Raw genomic sequence first — 20,944 nt, 5'->3', positions numbered from 1 at the left:
CAAAATTATAACCTAAAAGACATTATCTTCGACTTTCCCCTCTCCCTCCTTACTCCCATTCTGACACAGTAAAAGGTATAGTATCTTCATTGCTTTAGAGATGGTGTCTGTAAAAAACATATATGCCATGGTTACTTTTATATATCTCAGGAATGTTACTCTTGGAAAATGGGAAAGAAGCCTTTTTTTTTTTTTTTTTTAAGAAGCCTTTTTAAGACCTCGTTATAGGTTCTCCTCCTAGAACTATGTGTAGATCTTAGGCTTGTCTGCCAGCAAAAACCATCTAGGATTCCAGAAAAGAGACAGAAATCTATCCCAAGATAAGATTAATGGCAAGGCCCTTTGAAGGATGACAGATTTCCAACTGCCATTTTCCAGGCAAATAATACTAGTCTCTCAGTTCAATACTGTCTGTAGGTGTAGTAGTGTTCATGCTTGTTTTCCAGAAGGTATTCTCCTTAGAGAACTACTGCAAACTTTTCTCCAAATCAGAGGAAGAGAGGAGCACTGTTCTGAGCTACTTTGCATCTTAAATATAAAGTGTTCATAGTAATGAACATGATTTCTGTTCTTACAAGTTTTACTTACCAATGACAATTTTAGATAAGCAGTATTCTTTTCTATTGCACATTGACAGTGATTTTTGATGGCTATTAGGTAACTCTGGAACTCTGAATGCCTTATGGTCAGTTATATTACATAACCAACCCTTAAGAAATTCTCTGTTTATGGTAAATGAGCTGTACCTCTTTAATTGCCAAACTTGTTCCCCAGAAGTTTGTGGTAGAAGGAAATATGGTAATTAGCATTATGCAGAAAGGATTTCTGAGCCAGTAAAATGCTGACTTGAAACCTTTTTTTACTTTTATTATTTTTTTAAAGATTTTATTTATTTATTAGAAACACAGAGAGAAAGGCAGCGACAAAGGCAGAGGGAGAAGCAGGCTCCATGCATGGAGCCCGATGTAGGATTCTATCCCGGAACCGTGGGATCACACCCTGAGCCAAAGGCAGATGCTCAAAACCTCTGAGCCACCCAGGCATCACAAAATCTTTTCTTGAATAAAGATTTTATGTATTTATTTGAGAGAGCGAGCACATGCATGAGTGGAGGGAGAGGGAGAGAGAGAAACAGATTCTCCACTGAGCAGGGAACCCGATGCAGGTCTCTATCTCAGGATGTCTGGATCATGACCTGAGCCACCCATGTGCCCTGCTGGCTTGAAACTTAGACTGCTAAAATTGAAGTAAGTTACTCAGATCCCTTGATCTGAGCACAGGCATCTAATTGACTTTGAATCTGAACCATAGTCCTACCACTAGTATGCCATATTTTGGGGAAAGGCTCTTTATTTCTCTAGGCCTTAATTTCCTCACCTGTAAATTCTGGATAACATCTGATTCACAGGGTTATGAATATTATAAATGACTTCATGCATCTAAAGCACCTGCCTAACACATAGCAAGCATTTACTAAATGATAGTTATCACCATTAATATCACACTACATTCAGGTTGGGAGGACTCATGAGTCCCATGCTAAAAACAATTGAAAATTATTCAAGGCATTAATTACACAAAATTAAAATTATACAAGGGCATATAATAATTATTCTACCCTAGTAGATTTGTACAGTTCCTTAAGCATCTAACTTTGTAATTTAGGTCCTAGGAAGAACATAGCTCCATATCCCTAAAATCTGTTTCCCTGACAGGTAGAGGCACATCGCTGTTTACCAATTTACAGTGTCTTGCATACAAGTGGTTTTAGCTTAATTGAGAGAATGAATAGAAAGGATTCTGAGCATATTGAACCGCTGCTAACAAACAGTAGGAAACCATCACTGTCTTTCAGCTGTTTAGCTCCAGACAGTGTTTGTAATTATTTGGATATACCTTATGAATAGTGTTGATCTGAAAACCAGCAGCAGAATTAAGACATGTCCGGGGGGGGGGGGGCATGTCCACAGAGAAAGTGGTTTCTTCACATTACATTATTATGAAGTCAATTAGTTATTCAAGGGGCACCTGGTGGCTCAGTGGTTGAGCATCTACCTTTGGCTTAGGTGGTGATCCCAGAGTCCTGGGATCGAGTCCTGAATCTGGCTCCTCCCCCCAGGGAACCTGCTTCTCCCTCTGTCTATGTCTCTGCCTCTGTGTCTCTCATGAATAAATAAAATCTAAAGAAAAAAAAAAGTTATTCAAGTTAAGAACCTGCTGATGGAAGAGCACTCATTTGAACCTTTTGTGTATAAAAGCCAATGTAAAAATACCCACTTAGATTTTCTAAATTTATTTTTAGACATGTTAACAGTTGTGATTATTTATATTCTACTTTCAGATATATTTATTCCTAAAAAAGTTTTGAGCTCAAAATAAAGCGATGTGGCCTTTTCTTTTTGAGTGGAGCCGTTTTCCCTTGCTCTTTCTCTGCTTTCTGCTTCTCCTGGTATTTGTCCATGGTGAAGATAGTAAACAGCTTAAATTCCTTGTAATTAAGACGCTTTTGTTGGGGAAAAGAAAGAAAAATTATTTCAGGAAGGATTTGATACTTTGTTTCAGATGACAGCAGGATTGTAATCATTTCTCATTGAAAAACTTGGAAATTTGAAGAGCCTGGGTAATTAGGACATAATTATAGACTGATGGTAGTCTAGGAGCTGGAAACAGAGGGTCTATTGTACATTCTAAAGAAACCATGGGTCACTTTTATTTGTACTGTGTCCAGGCCAGATGCTTCACCCTGGCACCTGAGAGGTTCTACAGCGTATGATCCATCTGTTTCAACCTTAGCTCCCACTTGCTTCCCCAACATAGACGTCTTCTTTTGTCTTTTTAATTAAAAGATACTTTATTTTATTTTATTTTATTAAGTAAAGGCTCTATGCCCAATGTGAGGCTTGAATTCACAACCCTGAGATTGTCATGTGCTCCACCAACTGAGCCAGCCAGGGCCCCAGAGACTTCCTCTTTACATAGATAGGCAGAATCCAGGGTCTACACCATAGTTATTTTCTCTTAGGATTCTCTTAGGCTCATGTGTTCCCATCATAGACTTTCTGTCTTTCTACTTACTTATATCTATAAACCCTTCCTCCAATGTCAACGCCTGCCATATTAATATATTTCCTTCTCTAAACTTCTAAACAAAATTTTCTTCTCTAAGCTTCTGTAATTCTGCATCCATTTTATATGACACTTAGTCCTCTCTCTTCATGGGCCTATAAATCTCTTTGAGTGTTTTCTGATCCCAGTGCCAGGACACACTCAAGCCAGTTTTAATCCACCCTTCTCCCCACCCAGGTCTATTGTGGAGAGTAGGACATTATCTCTGCCTTTGGACAGAAAGGCTGCCAGGTCACACTTAAGGAATCTGCACTTACACGGTCACCTGTGATGTCAAAGTCATGGTAGAGCTCTCTGAGTTCCTGTTTTTTAATATTGAAGAGAAAGTTGTACATGTGGAAGTTGTCTGCACCAATTCTCAGCTCCCCATCCAGGTCAAGCAGCTCAAAAACAGGCCGGAATGACGGAAGATAAATTGCTCTTCCAAGTGGTTCTATTGAGAGAAATACATAATACAAGGAACCTTGTTGTAGGTGCTGCTTTCTAAACTTGGGCTGCATCAAGACTATATCATCACTTATCCATTTCCTAGAGAGCTAAAAGCAAAAGGCAAAATTCTAGAAGCACAGGGTTGAAAGCTTTCTATGGTCAATGTGTCATGTCCTGCTTAAGCACCTGCATTCAAGGGGAACTTAGGCCACCTGTTGTGATCTTCTAGACAGAACCCTTGTCACTAAAATGCATTTCCTTATACTCAGTGAAAGTGTACTTGTGAGGGGTGTCTGCGTGGCTCAGTTGGTTAAGTGTCTGCCTTCAACTCCGGTGATAATCCTGGGGTCCTGGAATCAAGCCCAGGTCAAGCTCCCTGCTGAGGCAGGCAGTCTGATTCTCTCTCTCCCTGCCCCTGCCTTAAATAAATAAAATCTTTAAAAAAAAATCTACTCCTAGGGGCACCTGGGTGGCTCGTCAGTTAAACATCTGCCTTCGGCTCAGGTCATGATCCGGGGATCCTAGGATTGAGCCCCGATGTCAGGCTCCCTGTTCCATGGGGAACCTGCTTCTCCCTCTAATCTCTGACCCTCCCCCACCACTTCTCTCTTCTCTCTCTCTCTCTCTCTCTCTCTCTCTCTCAAATAAATTAATAAAATCTTTTTTAAAAAATATACTTGTGAAACATCATGGCAAGGTGATAAGATAATGAAGACAAGTTTCCTTTCCAAGTGGTAAGGAGATGAATACATACACACTGCAAGTGTGTATAAGGTAAGGTAGGAACCCAAAGACAAACATTTTTCATCTCCATCATCTATCCCCTGCAGAAAATTCTCTGAGAAAAGCAATCCTTGAGAGAGTGAGGCACTTGGGATTCCTGGTGACTCTTTGAGAAGGACGAGGAAGGGGGCGCCTGGGTGTCTCACGTTGAGCCTGTGCCTTTGGCTCAGGTCATGATCCCGGGGTCCTGGGATTGAGTCCTGCATGGGGCTCCCTGCAGCGAGCCTGCTTCTATCATGAATAAATAAAATCTTAAAAAAAAAAAAAAGGACAAGGAAGGGCTGAAGATGGGTAGGGGCAGCAGGGAGAGTGAGGCTATGTAGCCTGCAAATTTCTAGGTTAGAGATGGACCGTTTAGGAACCAACAGTAGTTCCTTCTCCGCTGTTTCCTTCCTGTTTTGAGTGAAAGGAAGACAACTCTGGTGCAGTCTTAATTCAGTACCACCTTTAGCAAGATGCTGTTGGCAGCCAAGCTCTGCCTTCTCTCTGCGCAGATCCTGACTTGTTATTCACCTGTTGTGCCAGCAGGATGCAGACCAACATGTAGAACTGGTCAAAACCAATCTCGCCCATAGCATTCCAGTCCAGCATGTTAAACACAATCATGATCTGTGTCCGTTTCCAGCTAGTCACATGACGAAGGAAGTGATAGAACAGCACATCTGTTAAAGTAGGGAGGTGAAGAAGTGGATCGTTTTGAGACCATTCCAGATGCCAAACAAGCGGGAGCCCCATAAATGGCAGCAATGCTGGAAGCTTGCTGACCCGGGAATAGTAATGATCACACTGTCTCTTGCTTTGTCACTACACCTTCCACCATTCCTTGGACCTTAATCGCCCTGGGCTGTGTGACATGCCCTGTGCCCAGATCCATGGAGAATGAGACAGTGGATTGGGCTCAGATCTTCATCCCAACTCATGTGCTTAACTGAGCCAACAGATATGTATCTATAACCAAACAAGGTCTGGAGTACTGCTTATACATGAGAGACCTTCGTTTTCACTGGGGACCTAGGACACTTTTCTTGGAGAAGCTGAATTTCACCTGGGTCTTTCACTTGAAATCATGAAAACGAGAAATTTAAAAATAATTTCTATAAAAGTATTGGTATTCCTAATGCTTATGTAAAGCAAATGCATTTGGTTATGGGGCAAATGAGAATCTGGGAACACCTTAGGTGCCAGGTACTTTAAATGTCATGTTTCATTGAACCCTGACACCCCTACAGGGGAAGTGGTATCACACCCTTTTATAATAAGCCTAGATAGTAACTGGTCTATTTCAGTGCTTCTCTAATTGTAATGGGCCTACCATTCACTTGAGAATCTTATAAAAATACAGATTCTGATTCATGAAATCTGGTATTGGACTGAGTCTCTATTTCCAACAAGCCCTCGGTGACATCACTGCCGATGGCCAGTGGACCACACTTAGAGTGGCAGAGCTGGGATTCAAATGTCCGTCTGAGGGACGCCTGCGTGGCTTAGCGGTTGGGTGCCTGCCATTGGTTCAGGCTGTGATTCCTGGGGTTCTTGGATCAAGTCCTGCATCAGGCTCCTTGCACGGAGCCTGCTTCTCCCTCTGTCTCTGTCTCTGCCTCTCTCTGTGTCTCTCATGAAAAAATACAATTTTTTAAAAAAACAAATGTCCGTCTGACTCTACAACCTTGGTCTTTCCACAGTGAAGCTGTGTCTTTTGCAGGTTAATACATATATATTCAATCATATACACAGAAAAATATACATAATTTAAAAACCAGGGAGGGTTTTTGCCAGAAATTCCACTCACTGATCATCTGTTTCGAGGAGGACAAGATGGAAGAAACCAACACAGTGACACATTTATGTAAGAGTACGTGGCTTACAGATTGTATATGCAAATCACCCATGCTAACTTCAGGGATATTGAAATGTAACTTTGTGTACATGTGATATCCCTTTGCCCATTGATTACAGAAACTATCGCCTATATAAAATACAGCTCCAAAAAATATATACAACATCTATGTAGTTTGGCGCCCCGACTGAGTCTAGCTAAGAGCATAGTGAACCGATCATCACAATGTCATGATCTGAGGGGCATCTGATGTTCCTTCCCTATGGCGCACCAGGTATGAGCACATTATATATATCCACAATGACCTTTGTGCAGTTGCTCCTTCAGAAAAGTTTCAGTGTGGGACTTAGTAGCTACATAGCAAATACTGTTTCTAAAGCAGCTGCCTCTGACTCACTCAAGCCTCTAAAGCCCAAGTCAACTGCCTTCTCAGAAGGCTGTGCGTTCACTGTCTCACCACACTAACCAGTCCCTTGGTGACCAGAGGACAGGAGCATGACTTTGCCTCTTGGGCTTTGCATCATCAGGGAGTGATTTTGTTACTAAGGAGACCAGACTTCTCAGCAAACGTTCCAGTGAGACTATGAGTGTAGGCTTTGGAGTCAAGAAGGCCTGGGTTGCAGTCCCAGCTTCTCTGTTTACAGCCGGGTGCCTTACAGTTGCCTTATCTAGGTCCCGGCAGTTGCAAAGATTTGGTGACATTACTGTGTGTATGTAAATCTATATGTAAAGAGAAAAACAGGCATGAAGTTATGAGAAAATGAAGGTGTCTTTTTATCATTTGTAAAGACTGCATAGGCTCTTAAAAATCTTTATGGAGAGGGTACTTGGATGGTATAGTCAGTGGAGCTCAGCAGGGAGTCTAGATTCTCTCTCCCTCTCCCTCTGTCTCTCCCTCACTCATTCTCTCTCCCTCAAATAAATCTTTAAAAAAAATCTTTATGGAAGAAATACTTTATTCACAAATGACATTTATTTTCTTCAGATCACAATGAACGGGTAGGATACTATCCTGTATCCCTAAGGATATTATCCAGTCCTTCAAAACAAAACAAACAAGCCTAAAGTATTTTAATCAGTCTTCTGTTAGTTTCTGCATTCGAAGACAGAGTGGAGATCATCAACACTTTCTGGTCACTCTCAAGTACCACAAATTAGAAGGGATCCTGATTGATTCAAAACTCCCGCTTGACAGATGAGAAATCTTGTTAAGGGGGTCTTAAGGGTTAATGTGCAGATGGGGCTCAGCCCCCAGGAATAACTATACTAACAACAAACACTAAGTTCTTACTGTGTGCCAGGCACTGTGCTAACCATTTTCCACACATTATTTTATTTCATTATCTATTTTTTCCCAACCAGGACTTGGGCTTTATGCTTAGAAGCCTCATCTGTGGCTGAGGACAATGACACCTAAAGAGGATGATGACACGTTCTCCAAATCACTAAGAGCCAAGGCTTCATGCCAGAGCCTGCAACCTTCCCCTCCTCCCTCAACTGCTCCTGGTCTCAGGTCTCTGTTGGCCATTCTCCCCACCCCACACCTCATTTAGAAGATAAAATACATATTTGTCACCAAGGGAGTTTCTGGTTCTGCGAGTTTTCCTGCGAGTTAGTGAAAAGCCAGGTGACCACTCAGAGGAAGCCCTGCTGAAAGCACCGACCATTCAAGGTGTTGTTGTGGTGCACATCGAGAAGGTGAAAATACTCCAGCAAGGCCTTCACATTCCTCACAGACAACAGGCAATACAGCTTGTCCAGATAGAGGTACCACAGAAACGATCCTTGCTTCAGTTTCATCGTGGCACTTGCTGGGCTGAAGGCTCTAGCCACCCAGAACAGAACAGAATTCTGCCTTGGAACCAGAATGTTAGACAAAGGGAGCCCTCCCTCGGCAGTAACATCATAGGAAGTGGCCTACGGGGACACCCGGGTGGCACAGTGGTTTAGTCTACCTTCGGCCCAGGGTGTGATCCGGAGTTCTGGGATCGAGTCCCACCTTGGGCTCCCTGCAGGGAACCTGCTTTTCCCTCTGCCTGTGTCTCTGCCTCTCTCTCGTCTCTCATAAATAAATAAATATAAATAAATAAATAAATAAATAAATAAATAAATAAATAAATAAATAAGTAAAATCTTAAAAAAAAAAAAAAAAAGGAAGTGGCCTATGGTAAGAAACTGAAATTGTTCCCTCTCAGTCCTCTGGCCTTGCTGTCAGTATTATCTTTTTTTTTTTTTTAATATTTTATTTATTGGGATGCATGGGTGGCTCAGTGGTTGAACGTCTGCCTTCGGCTCAGGGTGTGATCCTGGGGTTCCAGGATCAAGTCCCACATCAGGCTTCCTGTGAGGAGCCTGCATTCTCCCTCTGCCTGTGTCTCTGCCTCTCTCTGTGTGTCTATCATGAATAAATAAATAAAATCTTAAAAAAAAATTATTGAAAGAGAGCACACACATGCAGGTGGGGGGCAGAGGGAGAGGGAGAGAGAGAATCTCAAGCAGATACCCTGCTGAGCTGCACTGACTATGCCATCCAGGTGCACCATCAGTATTTATTGTCTTCAATCTCTGTTCAGGGCAGCCCCGGTGGCGCAGCGGTTTAGCGCCGCCTGCAGCCCGGGGTCTGATCCTGGAAACCCAGGATCGAGTCCCGCATCAGGCTCCCTGCATGGGGCCTGCTTCTCCCTCTGCCTGTGTCTCTGCCTCTCAGTCTCTCTCTCTCTGAATAAATAAATTAAAAAAAAAATCTCTGTTCACTCGATTATTCTCCTGCCACTAAAATATAACCAGCTCTAAACTGAAATCACACTGTTTTGAAATGAATGAGAACACTCTCTCCTTAGACATGGAAATCTGTGCTTTGCCAAAGTGCTTCTCAGAGGAGTATTTATAGCCTAAATCCACTTATTAGGAAAGGAGAAAAATTGAAAAATATATGAAAAAGTAATAAACTAGCCTAGGATAAATACAGTAAAACAAAACCAAAAAGAGAAGGAATTTTTTTAAAGACCAAAGCTCAAATCAGTGAACTAGAAAACAAAGCAATAAACTTGATTATTATAATTAGGACCTGTTTTTTCCTTCTTTTACTTTTAATTTTAAGACTTTATTATTTATTTATTTAAAAAAATATTTTACGGGATCCCTGGGTGGCGCAGCGGTTTGGCGCCTGCCTTTGGCCCAGGGCGTGATCCTGGAGACCCGGGATCGAATCCCACATCGGGCTCCCGGTGCCTGGAGCCTGCTTCTCCCTCTGCCTATGTCTCTGCCTCTCTCTCTCTCACTGTGTGCCTATCATAAATAAATAAAAAAAAATCTAAAAAAAAAAAAGGGAAGTCTTCCCTTAAAAAAAAAAATATTTTACATATTTATTTGGCAGAGAGAGAGAGGGCATGAGTAGGGAGAGAGGCAGATAGAGAAGGAGAAGCAGACTCCCCACTGAGCAGGGAGCCCAACATAGGGCTCTATCCCAGGACCCTGGGAACATGACCCAAACCAAGGGCAGACACTTAACAAATTGAGCCCCTAAGATTTTATTTTTAAGTAATCTCCACACCCAAAGTGGGGCTTGAACTCACAACCTTGAGATCAAGAGTCACCTGCTCTGACTGAACCAGCCAGGTGCCCCTGGTCCTGTTTTTTCTTTATGTGATTTATAATGGAAAAATTTCAAACATATCCCAAAGTAAAGAGATTAGTATAATAAACCTGCATATAATCATCATCCAGCCTCAACAATGATCAACTCAGGGCCAATCTTATTTCATCTATGTTCTCTCACCCACCACCACCACCACCAAGCAAATCCCAGACAGAACTTCTCATCTGTAAATATGTGAATATGTATTTCAAAAAGAGAATGACTCTTTTTTTTTTAACATAACCACCTACCACTACTATACCTAGAACTAAACATCATGCCTTAATTTCATCAAATATTCACTCAGCATTCAAATTTCCCTAATTGTTTCTTTAAAAAAATTTTTTTGGTGGGCAGCCTGGGTGGCTCAGTGGTTTAGCACCACCTTCGGCCCAGGGCCTGATCCTGGAGACCCAGGATCAAGTCCCACATTGGGCTCCCTGCATGGAGCCTGCTTCTCCCTCTGCCTATGTCTTTGCCTCTCTCTGTCTCTCTGTGTCTCTCATAAATAAATAAATAAATAAATAAATAAATAAATAAATAAATAAATAAATAAAATCTTTAAAAAATAATAAAGATTTTTAAAAATTTTTAAAGATTATTTATTCATGAGAGACACAGAGAGAGAGAGAGGCAGAGACACAGGCAGAGGGAGAAGCAGGCTCCATGCAGGGAGCCCAATGTGGGACTCCATCCCAGGACCCTGGGATCATGACCTGAGCTGAAGGCAGACAGCTCAACCACTGAACCACCCAGGTACGCTTGTTTCCTTAAATTTTTAATAGATTATTTAAGTCAGGAAACCAAATAGATCTAAGTGTTACATTTAGACTGTTTCTTAATATCTTCAGTTTCCTCCTTTCTATCTTTATTTTTCTTGCAATTTATTTGTTGAATAATCCAAGTTGTCATGTAGAGGAAAACATTCTGGTTTTTGCAGATTTTATCTCCAATGTGTTAACATGTCCCTCTGTCTCCTGTATTTTCTATAAACTCATAGTTAGATCTAGCATGAAAGCTGGTTTTAGGAAAAGACCAATAAAAAAAAAAAACCATAAACTTTTGGCAAGTGTGATAAGGAGATTTTTAAAAAAGATTTTAAAAATTTATTTATTAATGAGAGAGAGAGAGAGAGAGCGGCAGAGACACAGGCAGAGGGAGAAGCAGGCTCCATGCAGGGAGCCCGACTTGGGACTTGATCCCGGGACCCAATCCGGGGACCCCAGGATCAGGCCCTGGGCTGAAAGCGGCGCTAAACCGCTGAGCTACCCAGGCTGCCCAAGAGGAGAAAGATTTTTAAAATTGAAAATGAGGAAGGAAACATTTATTGATATGGAAGAAATTAAAATACATATACTATACACAGCTCTTGGGATGGCTGGCTGGCTCAGCCAGCAGAGCACAAGACTCTTGATCTCGGGGTTGTGGGTTTGGTCCCATGTTGGGGGTAGATACTACTTTAAAAAATCTTGGGATCCCTGGGTGGCTCAGCGGTTGAGTGCCTGCCTTTGGCTCAGGGTGTGATCCTGGAGTCCCTGGATTGAGTCCCACATCGGGCCCCCTGCATGGAGTCTGCTTCTCCCTCTGCCTGTGTCTCTGCCTCTCTCTCTGTGTTTCTCATGGATAAATAAATAAAATATTAAAAATAAAAATAAAATATAAAATCTTAATAAAAGGCTAAATTAGCTGTCCAGTAAATATACTGTGAGCCACAGATATAAATCACATATGTAATTTGAAATATTCTAGTAGCCACAATAAAAAAGGGGACTCCACAGCATGGGGTCTACAAAAAAAAAGTGAAATTCTTATTTTTTAGGATTTTGTTTGTTTAGAGAGCATACACAAGAAGAAGGGCAGGAGAGGCAGAGAGTCCCAAACAGACTCCGTGCCCAGCACAGGACCCGTCAAGTGGCTTGATCTCAAAATCTCATGACCCCAAGATCATGACCCCAGCTAAAATCAAGAATGGATGCTTAACGGACTGAGCCACTCAGGTGCCCGGAAGTGAAATTAATTTTTATTTTAAAGGTTTTATTTATTTACTCATGATAGACACAGAGAGAGAGGCAGAGAATAGGCAGAGGGAGAAGCAGGCTCCCTGCAGGAAGCCTGATGCTGAACTCGATCCCAGGACCCCGGGATCACGACCTGAGCCAAAGGTGGATACTCAACCACTGAACCACCCAGGTGCCCATGGAATTAATTTTGATAACATTTAACCCTCTGTTTGAAATGCTATCATTTCAATTTATAATCAATATACTTTTTTTTATTTTAAAAAATACTTTAGGGCAGCCCCTGTGGCACAGCGGTTTAGCGCCTCCTGCAGCCCGGGGTGTGATCCTGGAGGCCTGGGATCAAGCATGGAGCCTGCTTCTCTCTCTGCCTGTGTCTCTGCCTCTCTTTCGCTCTCTCTGAATAAGTAAATAAATAAATCTTTAAAAAAAATAAAAAAATATTTATTTGTGAGAGACACAGGGAGAGAGAGAGAGGCAGAGACACAGGCAGAGGGAGAAGCAGGTTCCATGCAGGGAGCCTGATGTGTGACTCCATCCCAGGTTTCCAGGATTAGTCCCTGGGCTGAAGGCGACACTAAACCTCTGAGCAACCTGGGCTGCCCTGTAATCCATATACTTAAAAAAATTTTTTAAAAATATTTTATTTATTTATTCATGAGAGACAGAAAGAGAGAGGCAGAGACACAGGCAGAGGGAGAAGCAGGCTCTGGGCAAGGAGCCCAATGCAGGACTCAATCCTGGACTCTGGGATCATGACCTGGGCTGAAGGCAGATGCTCAACTACTGAGCCACCCAGGAGTCCCTCAATATACTTTTAAAATTAGCTATTTTACAATTCTTTTTTTGGCTTTATTGAGATATAATTGACATACAACATTATGTAAATTTTAAATGTACAACATGCAGCTGGCTGGGTCAGTTGGCAAAATGTATGATTCCTGATTTTGAGGTTGTGAGTTCCAGTCCTGTGTTGGATATAGTTTATTTAAAAAAAAAGTGTAATAAAGCATGCTTTATTATTCTTTCAGAGAATCGTAATGAGAGGAAACTCTCCAACTCATTTTATGTGTCTAACATAATCTTGATATCAACACATGGCAGGATCAGTTTAAGAAAGGAAAGTTACAAATCTCACTTGTGAACATAAATGCAATAATTCTAAATAAAACATTAGCAAACTAAATCCATACACATGAAAACTGAGAAAAATAACACCCATAAGAGAATTCTTCAGGCACAGAAAAATAATCCCATACGGAAATAAAGAAATTCAGGAAGGAAAGAAGAGCACCAGGAATGGAAAATGTGTTAGTAAACCTCAATGAGTATTAACTGTATACAACACTAAAAATAATGCCATGTGAAGAATCTACCCGCAGGTGCCCTCAGAACTTACCAGGAGCTGCCACTGCTGCTGAGGGGAGGGAAAAGAAACCCTGTCCTATTTATTTAACTGCATCTTCCCAGCGTAGCAGTTAGAGGGAGTACTGCAAGCTACTGTACAACTCCTGGCATGTCAGAACTCTGACACTCCAATGACACTCCAATGCCGTGGCAATTGGTAACACTCAAGATGATGTGCTCTGTCAGCCTAAGTCCCCGAGTGACTACACAAGAAGATAAGGGTCTTTCCCGTCATCCTGGGATAAGAGCCAGAGATCTCTACTCTCGGGGCCCTGGGAGGGAGGGGTTCTGCTCCCCTTTCCCAACAGCACAAAGCTTTTGTTTTGAAAGCAGTTGCTTTTGCTATTTCTAGGGAAGTAGTTGAGGCCTTGGGTCCATCTCTTGGAGGCCATCAACCACCTCCTTGACCCCTGCATCACCAGAAGTGGCACTCTTAAGTCTGCAGCCCTGCCCCCAATTTTTCTCACAAGCACCCACTGGAGACCTGTGGGGAGGAGCTTCTGAGTGCACGTGACTGGAACCCCGGCTATTCCACACTGACCTGGTAGCCCACATTTTGCCTTTAACACTTGGCCAAAACTTTAGTTGCTTTTCTCTCCACCATTTATATTGACATGGGAGAGCTTGGTTCTTGTCTCATGGAGTCGAAGAATGAATCTGGTGGACAACAGAGCGTGAGCAAAACAATAGAAGTTTATTAAATCGAGATACAGAGAAAACTCTCAGAAGTGAGACGGGTGGGGACAGGGCTGCGGGGCTGTGGGTGTGGGTGGGTGTGTTACAGCCTGTCTTTTATAGGAAACTAACCAGGGAACTTGGTAAATTTCTTGTCAATACCAGGGTAGATATTCAGAATAAACAAGTGGAGTTGTAAGTATCATAATAACAAACAAGATGTTTTTGTACATATCAGGAGCCCAAACAAGGTCCCTTCTCTCAGGTTAATATCTCCTTCATAATATTTCTCTATCTCTGGGATTTCTGTGAGCCTAGTCAGGGAGCCCATGGCCTTGAGATTCTTGTGCCATCTTGGTTTGAGCAGGAACTATTGATAACACCTTAATGACATATTTCTTTGTGGCCTGGTGAGTTTCTGTGATTACTTAGTAGTGGTTAAAGGGGGGATACTCCCTAACATTTTGGAGCTAGGGAGCCAGGTTTATTTTTCCCATTTTTACTGTCTTACCTGTTTTCTTGGGATGGATAGGAGCCTTACTCTGGGGCCTTTCCCTTATCTTTCCCTGCCTAGCCCCATCTGCCCCTAACTCGTTCCTACATCAATACGATGGCCATCATTTTCAGCCACATTCTGCCAAAGTGAACCTGGTGATGTGCCCCATCTCTCCTTGAAGGAGCTTGTTCTTTTTAATTTTTTTTTTTTAATTTGAGAAGAGAGAGAGAGCATGCAAACATGAGTGAGGGAAGGGGCAGACGGAGAGAGAGGGGCAGAAGGAGAGAGAGAAGCAGACTCCCCACTGCTTCCCCACTGAGCAGGGAAGCCCAATATGTGGCTGGATCCCAGGACTCCAGGATCATGACCTGAGCTGAAGGCAGACGCCTAACTGAGCCACCCAAAGGCCCTGAGCTTGTTCTTTTTTAAAATTCAGATTAGTTGGTTGCCTTGTGACCTCAGTTCTCTGAGGTGCTCAAGAAAAGTTATAATTTTGTAGATCATCCATTTTTTTCTAAGATAGATGCAATATTCTTTGTAGCTTTTTATACTGTAAGAAATAAATCTTTTTTTGCAAACTACGAAGACGTTGAGGGTTTTGTTTTTATCTTAACATAACTTAACCTAGCCAAACTGATACTGTGGTTTTTATATGCATTTCCATGATGATGATGTTGAGCATCTTTATATGTGCATATTTACCATCTGTTAATATTCTCTATTCTGTTTCAAACATTGACACAGATATCGATATGAAGACAGACATATCCTGTCGTAGATCTAGAAAGCACTTCCCCGAGAAGCCATAGTCTCATTACATGGAAAATTATATTTGGAGACCACATCTGGGCTCACAGGTTTAGCTTTTTAACCTGTGAGCCTATTGGCTTTCTCTTGTATTTTGTGTCTTCCTTCCCTAAACTCTGTAGTTTAGGATTTGGGCAAATGTCTTGAGGGCAGAAGCTAGTGCGTATGTACTCACAAGAATGGTTAGAATTAATGATGATAATGTGATTGGAGCAATATCACTTGTGGGAATGTAAAATGATACAGTCACTGTGTAAAATACTTGGGTAGTTTCTTATAAACTTAACCATATACTTAGAATATGATCCAGTAATTGCACTTAGGGGCACCCAAGCAAAATGAAAATCTATGTCTATGCAAAGACTTGTACACAAATGTTCACGGCAGCTTTATTCCTAATAACTGAAGACTGCAAACAACTCAAATGCTCACCAACAGCTGAATGGATATACAAGTTATGGTATATCCATACAGTGAACACTACTCAGTAATCAAAAGAATGGACCACAAATATATGCAACAATATGATGAATCTCAACAAACATTACGCTGAATGAAAAGAAGCCAGACTTAAAAGAGCATCTACTGTATGATTCCACTTACATGGTAAATTAAGAAAGACAATTCCAATATACGGTGGCAGAAAACAGATGAGTGGCTGCTTGGGGCGAGGAGTGCCAATGGGGTTTGGCTTGTAAAGAAGCATAAGGAAGTTTCTCAGATGATGGAAAAGTTCTATTCCTTGACTATGGTGATGGTTATATGGGTATATACATTTGCCCAAACTCATTGAACTGCATGCTTACACTGGGTGCATTTTTATTAAATGTAAATTAAACTTCATTAAAGTGGATTTTTAGGGCAGCCCTGGTGGCGCAGTGGTTTAGTGATGCCTGCAGCCTGGGGTATGATCCTGGAGACCCGGGATCGAGTCCCATGTCGGGCTCCCTGCATGGAGCCTGCTTCTCCCCTGCCTGTGTCTCTGCCTCTCTCTCTCTCTCTCTCTGTGTCTCTCATGAATGAATAAATAAATAGAATCTTTAAAAAAAAATAAAGTGGATTTTTAAAACTTAAAAAATAAGGGAGCACCTGGGTGGCTCAGTTCATTCAGCATCTGCCCTGGGATTGAGATCCACATCTGGGTTCTTGCTCAATGGGGCATCTGCTTCTTCCTTTCCTTATGCCTCTGTCTCTGCTCAGACTCTCTCTCAAATAAATAAATGAATAAATAAAATCCTAAAAAAAAACTTACAAAAATAGACAAAAATAGTTCAATTGCTCAACAGAAGACACTGTTTGCAAAGTTAACAGATGGCTGATAAATCAGAAAGATATTTGCAATGTCTAAACCCAATAAGAAACTGCAATCAAAGGATGCCTGGGTGGTTCAGTGGTTAGCACCTGCCTTTGGCCCAGGGCATGATCCCAGAACCCCGGGATGGAGTCCCACATCCGGCTCCCTGCATGGAGCCTGCTTTTCCCTCTTCCTGTGTCTCTGCCTCTCTCTGTGTGTCTCTCATGAATAAATAAATAAAATTAAAAACAAAAAGAGAAACTGTAATCAAACAGTGAGACAGGAGGGGCACATGGTTGCGTCAGTTGGTGGAGCATGCAACTCTTGATCTTGGGGTTGTGAGTTTGTCCCCCACATTGAGTGTAGAGATTACTTAAAAATAAAATCTTAAAACCCCTCAGGGCGTCTGGGTGACTCAGATGGTGAAGCATCTGCTTTCCTCGCAAGTCATGATCTCTGGGTCCTGGGATGGAGCCCCACATCAGGCTCCCTACTTCTCCCTCTCCCCCCTAACCCCCTTCTTGCTCTCTTGCTCTCTGTCTCACAAAGGAGTAAATATATTTTTTTAAAAGTTCAAAAATAATAGTAGTAAAACAAATCACTTAAGTAGTAATTAGAAAAGTTTATGGTACACACACCAAGAAGACAGTTTGCAGACCTGGAATACTCAAACCAAAACCTGGAATGAGGCTCACAGGTATATTGTTATGAATCAGTTTATATGGTGAGAAAGCAGTGAGTATTTCTCACAGTGATGGGTTATTAGAATTTTCTTAAATGATAAGGAATTTGTCAGTGGTTACCTTATATCAACCTTGGGAAACAGTTCAAGTTTTGTTTGTGATTTCCAGAGGCATATGCAAGAAATGACCCAGGTCAAGTTAGTCTTGCAAAATAAGCTAAATTAAGTTTTGTTAGTATGACTAAAATGGTTTTGTCTGCTCGGGAATTTTCAAGCTTGGTCTGCATTTGTTTTTTACTTTAATAGTATCTTGATTTTAAAACCAGATACAGAGGGCAGCTCAGGTGGCTCAGCAGTTTAGCACCACCTTCAGCCCAGGGCATGATCCTGGAGACCCGGAATTGGAATCGAGTCCTGCATCTGGCTCCCTGCATGGAGCCTGCTTCTCCCTCTGCCTGTGTCTCTGCCTCTCTCTCTCTCTCTCTGTCTCTCATGAATAAATAAGTAAAATCTTAAAAAATAAAATAAAATAAAACCAGATAAAGATAGTACAAGCAAAGTATAGACCCATTTGCCTTGTGAATAGATATGAAAATCCTAAATATAAGATTTGCCAGGCAAAATATTTACTTTACAGGAATGCAAGAATATATATATTTATATTTAAAGATTTTTATTTATTTATTCATGAGACACACACACACACACACACACACACACACACACACACACACACAGAAAGAGAGACAGAGAAAGAGAGAGAGGCAGAGACACAGGCAGAGGGAGAAGCAGGCCCATGCAGGGAGCCCGACGTAGGACTTGATCCCGGGTCTCCAGGACCAGGCCCTGGGCTGAAGGCAGCGCTAAATCGCTGAGCCACCCGGGCTGCCCCAAGAATATTTTAATCAATGAAATTCACCATGTTGATAGGCTAAAGGAGAAAAATAATATGATTAATTATATGACCAACATATGCGAAATGCATAAAAATATTTTATAAAGTTCTACTTTATAGTAGATGATATAAAAATGATATGATAGTGGTGCCTGGTGACTCTGTCACTTAAGCAGCTGCCTTGGCCTCGGGTCATGATTCCTTTGTCCCAGGATCCAGCTAGCATCAGGCTCAGCGGGGAGCCTGCTTCTCCCTCTCCCTGCTGCTCCCCCTGTTCATGCTCTTTCTGTCAAATAAATAAGTAAAAACCTGTAAAATATCATTTTGCAGTTTAAAAATCTTTACAGTACAGGCACGTCTGTGTGGCTTGGTAGTTGAGCACCTGCCTTTGGCCTACATCGGGCTCCCTGCATGGAGCCTGCTTCTCTCTCTGCCTGTGTCTCTGCCTCTCTCTCTCTTTGTGTCTGTCATGGATAAATAAATAAAATCTTAAAAAAAAAATCCTTACTGTATAGTATGTCCTACTTTTCATGGTCTCTGAATTTTTTTTCTTTACTAGTTATTTCTGAGATGTTGCTTTAGTTTTATTGAACCTTTGATTTCTTACTTTATTGAAGTATAGTTGACATATCATAAAATTTGCCTATTTCAAGTGTACAAATCAGTGATTTTAAGAAAATTTACTGAGTTGTGACATCATAATAATGCAATTTTAGAACATTTTCAATGGATGGGGATCCCTGGGTGGCGCAGCGGTTTGGTGCCTGCCTTTGGCCCAGGGCGCGATCCTGGAGACCCGGGATCGAATCCCACATCGGGCTCCCGGTGCATGGAGCCTGCTTCTCCCTCTGTCTGTGTCTCTGCCTCTCTCTCTGTGTGACTATCATAAAAAAAAAAAAACAAAACATTTTCAATGGGATATCAGGGTGGCATAGTTGATTAAGCTTCTGACTCTTAGTTTTGTCTCAGGTCATGATCTCAGCGTCATGAGATTGAGCCTCATGTGGGGCTCTGGGCTGAGTGCAGAGTCGGCTTTTGGGTTTCTTTTTCCCTTTGCCCTGCCCCTGGTGTGCTCAGGCACTCTTTCTCTCTCTTCAAATAAATAACTTTAACATTTTATTTTTTAAAAAAATATTTTATCCATTTATTCATAAGAGTACACAGAGAGAGAGAGGCAGAGACACAGGCAGAGGGAGAAGCAAGCTCTATTACAGGGAGCCCGATGCAGGACTCAGTCCTGGGACCCCAGGATCATGCCCTGGGCCAAAGGCAGGCTCCAAACCACTGAACCATCCAGGGATCCCTTGTTGGAGGAGGTTTAAACATGGGGTTACTCAGTGAGAGTTTTTCTTCTTTTAGGGATAAAGATCCTCTACAATTGTAAGGTGTGGGGGACCTTTAAAATCTTTTGGCAACCTTTACTCGGGGCACCCTGTATGCTGACCACCACGAGCATTCCAGGCTTCTGTGGTTAGCTTTCCAAACTTAGAACTACATTTCTTATTTGCACACTGCTCACGAAGGGGTGAAAACATCTCAACATGGACATTCTCTCTTTTTTTTTTTTAATTTATGATAGTCACAGGGAGAGAGAGAGAGAGAGAGAGAGAGAGGGAGAGACACAGGCAGAGGGAGAAGCAGGCTCCATGCACCGGGAGCCCGACGTGGGATTCGGTCCCGCGTCTCCAGGATCGCGCCCTGGGCCAAAGGCAGGCACCAAACCGCTGCGCCACCCAGGGATCCCAACATGGACATTCTCTGTAAGGGTGGGGATTCCTGGAGTGTGATACTTGCTGGGATTCCGTTTGATTATGAGGTAGAGTTATCATAGTAACCTTTGCAGGCTGCCCATCCCTCAGCATGCTCTATTTGCAAATGTAACCTAAAAAATAAAACAGCCAGTTATTTTACCACCAGCAAAATGGGTTTATATGAGAATAAAAGAAAATTGCAATTCATGACACACAAGCTAAGGCAAAACCACAGGCAAGTCCAACAAAACAAAGGAGAGGAACTTTATTTTATGGAGGAGGAGGAAGTTGGGAAGAATTGTTTTGAAGGAAATCTTATTAGAGAAAAGCCAGAGTTCGGGGTGATGATGGTTTTCCATCAGCTGAGTTACCAGGGTAGAGGATTTCTCCCCTGGGGTTGCAATGTGCATCTTTCCCCCGATGGGGAAAAGTTACATCCCTGTAACCGATGATTTTCCTGTTGAGGATTCTTGAACTCCACTTTAGTGAGGTTTTTTTTATCAGTGTTCACACAACCACCTTGTGGATTTAGATAAAGTATAGTTGTCCTATAGAGAGTGAACAGTAGGCGGTACAGTGGTCAGACAGGATCAAGGATGATCATTTCTCTCTGTAACGAGCTCAGTTTTTAAAATTGAGGGACATTTAGGCTAAGAGTTTCTACTTACTATGCAAATCTATCTTAAGGTGCATCATGAAGCATGTGATAAGGAAGTCCCAAGGAGTTCTTTCTCCCAGGGCTCTCTTGCTGGCGGGTCTGTGGATCCCGGTGGGGGAGAGCCCCTGGGAAGCAGGAAAGGAGCCGGGGAGCCCCGGCCACCGGGGACTAAGGGCGGCCGCAAGGGGCGCCGCATTTCGTGCGCTAGGAGGCAGCACCTCGCCGGGAAGGCCGCCCCCGATCCTCCCGCGGGACGTGCAGCCTGGGGCCTTCGCCCACCGGGGTCGCCACCAGAGAAGCGGGCGCCCGCCAGGCGGGCTTGCGGGGTAGTTGCGGGGCGGATTCACTGATGGGCACGTGCCCTCCACCTTCTTAGCCCCTGGGCGACAATCAGTGGGCGTTCGCGAAAGTCCCTTGGCTTCCCTCTCGCTTCCCCACGGTTCTTCCGA

General features: G+C 42.5%; 1 protein-coding gene across 1 annotated transcript; it reads right to left on the bottom strand.

The window, feature by feature from the left end:
- Positions 1–2,353: 2,353 nt before the first annotated feature.
- On the bottom strand, positions 2,354–8,024 carry EFCAB9 (EF-hand calcium binding domain 9). The gene is given in 5 exon segments (XM_055324849.1): positions 2,354–2,503; positions 3,384–3,526; positions 3,529–3,559; positions 4,852–5,000; positions 7,840–8,024. Coding segments are annotated over 5 exon segments (609 nt in total). The 5' UTR covers positions 7,976–8,024.
- Positions 8,025–20,944: the final 12,920 nt, after the last annotated feature.

The sequence above is a fragment of the Nyctereutes procyonoides genome, unplaced genomic scaffold (genome assembly GCF_905146905.1).
Source record: "Nyctereutes procyonoides isolate TBG_1078 unplaced genomic scaffold, NYPRO_anot_genome, whole genome shotgun sequence".
NCBI classification, from domain to species: domain Eukaryota; kingdom Metazoa; phylum Chordata; class Mammalia; order Carnivora; family Canidae; genus Nyctereutes; species Nyctereutes procyonoides.
The sequence above is the reverse complement of the archived record's forward strand: the minus strand, read 5'-3'. Positions and strand labels throughout refer to the sequence as shown.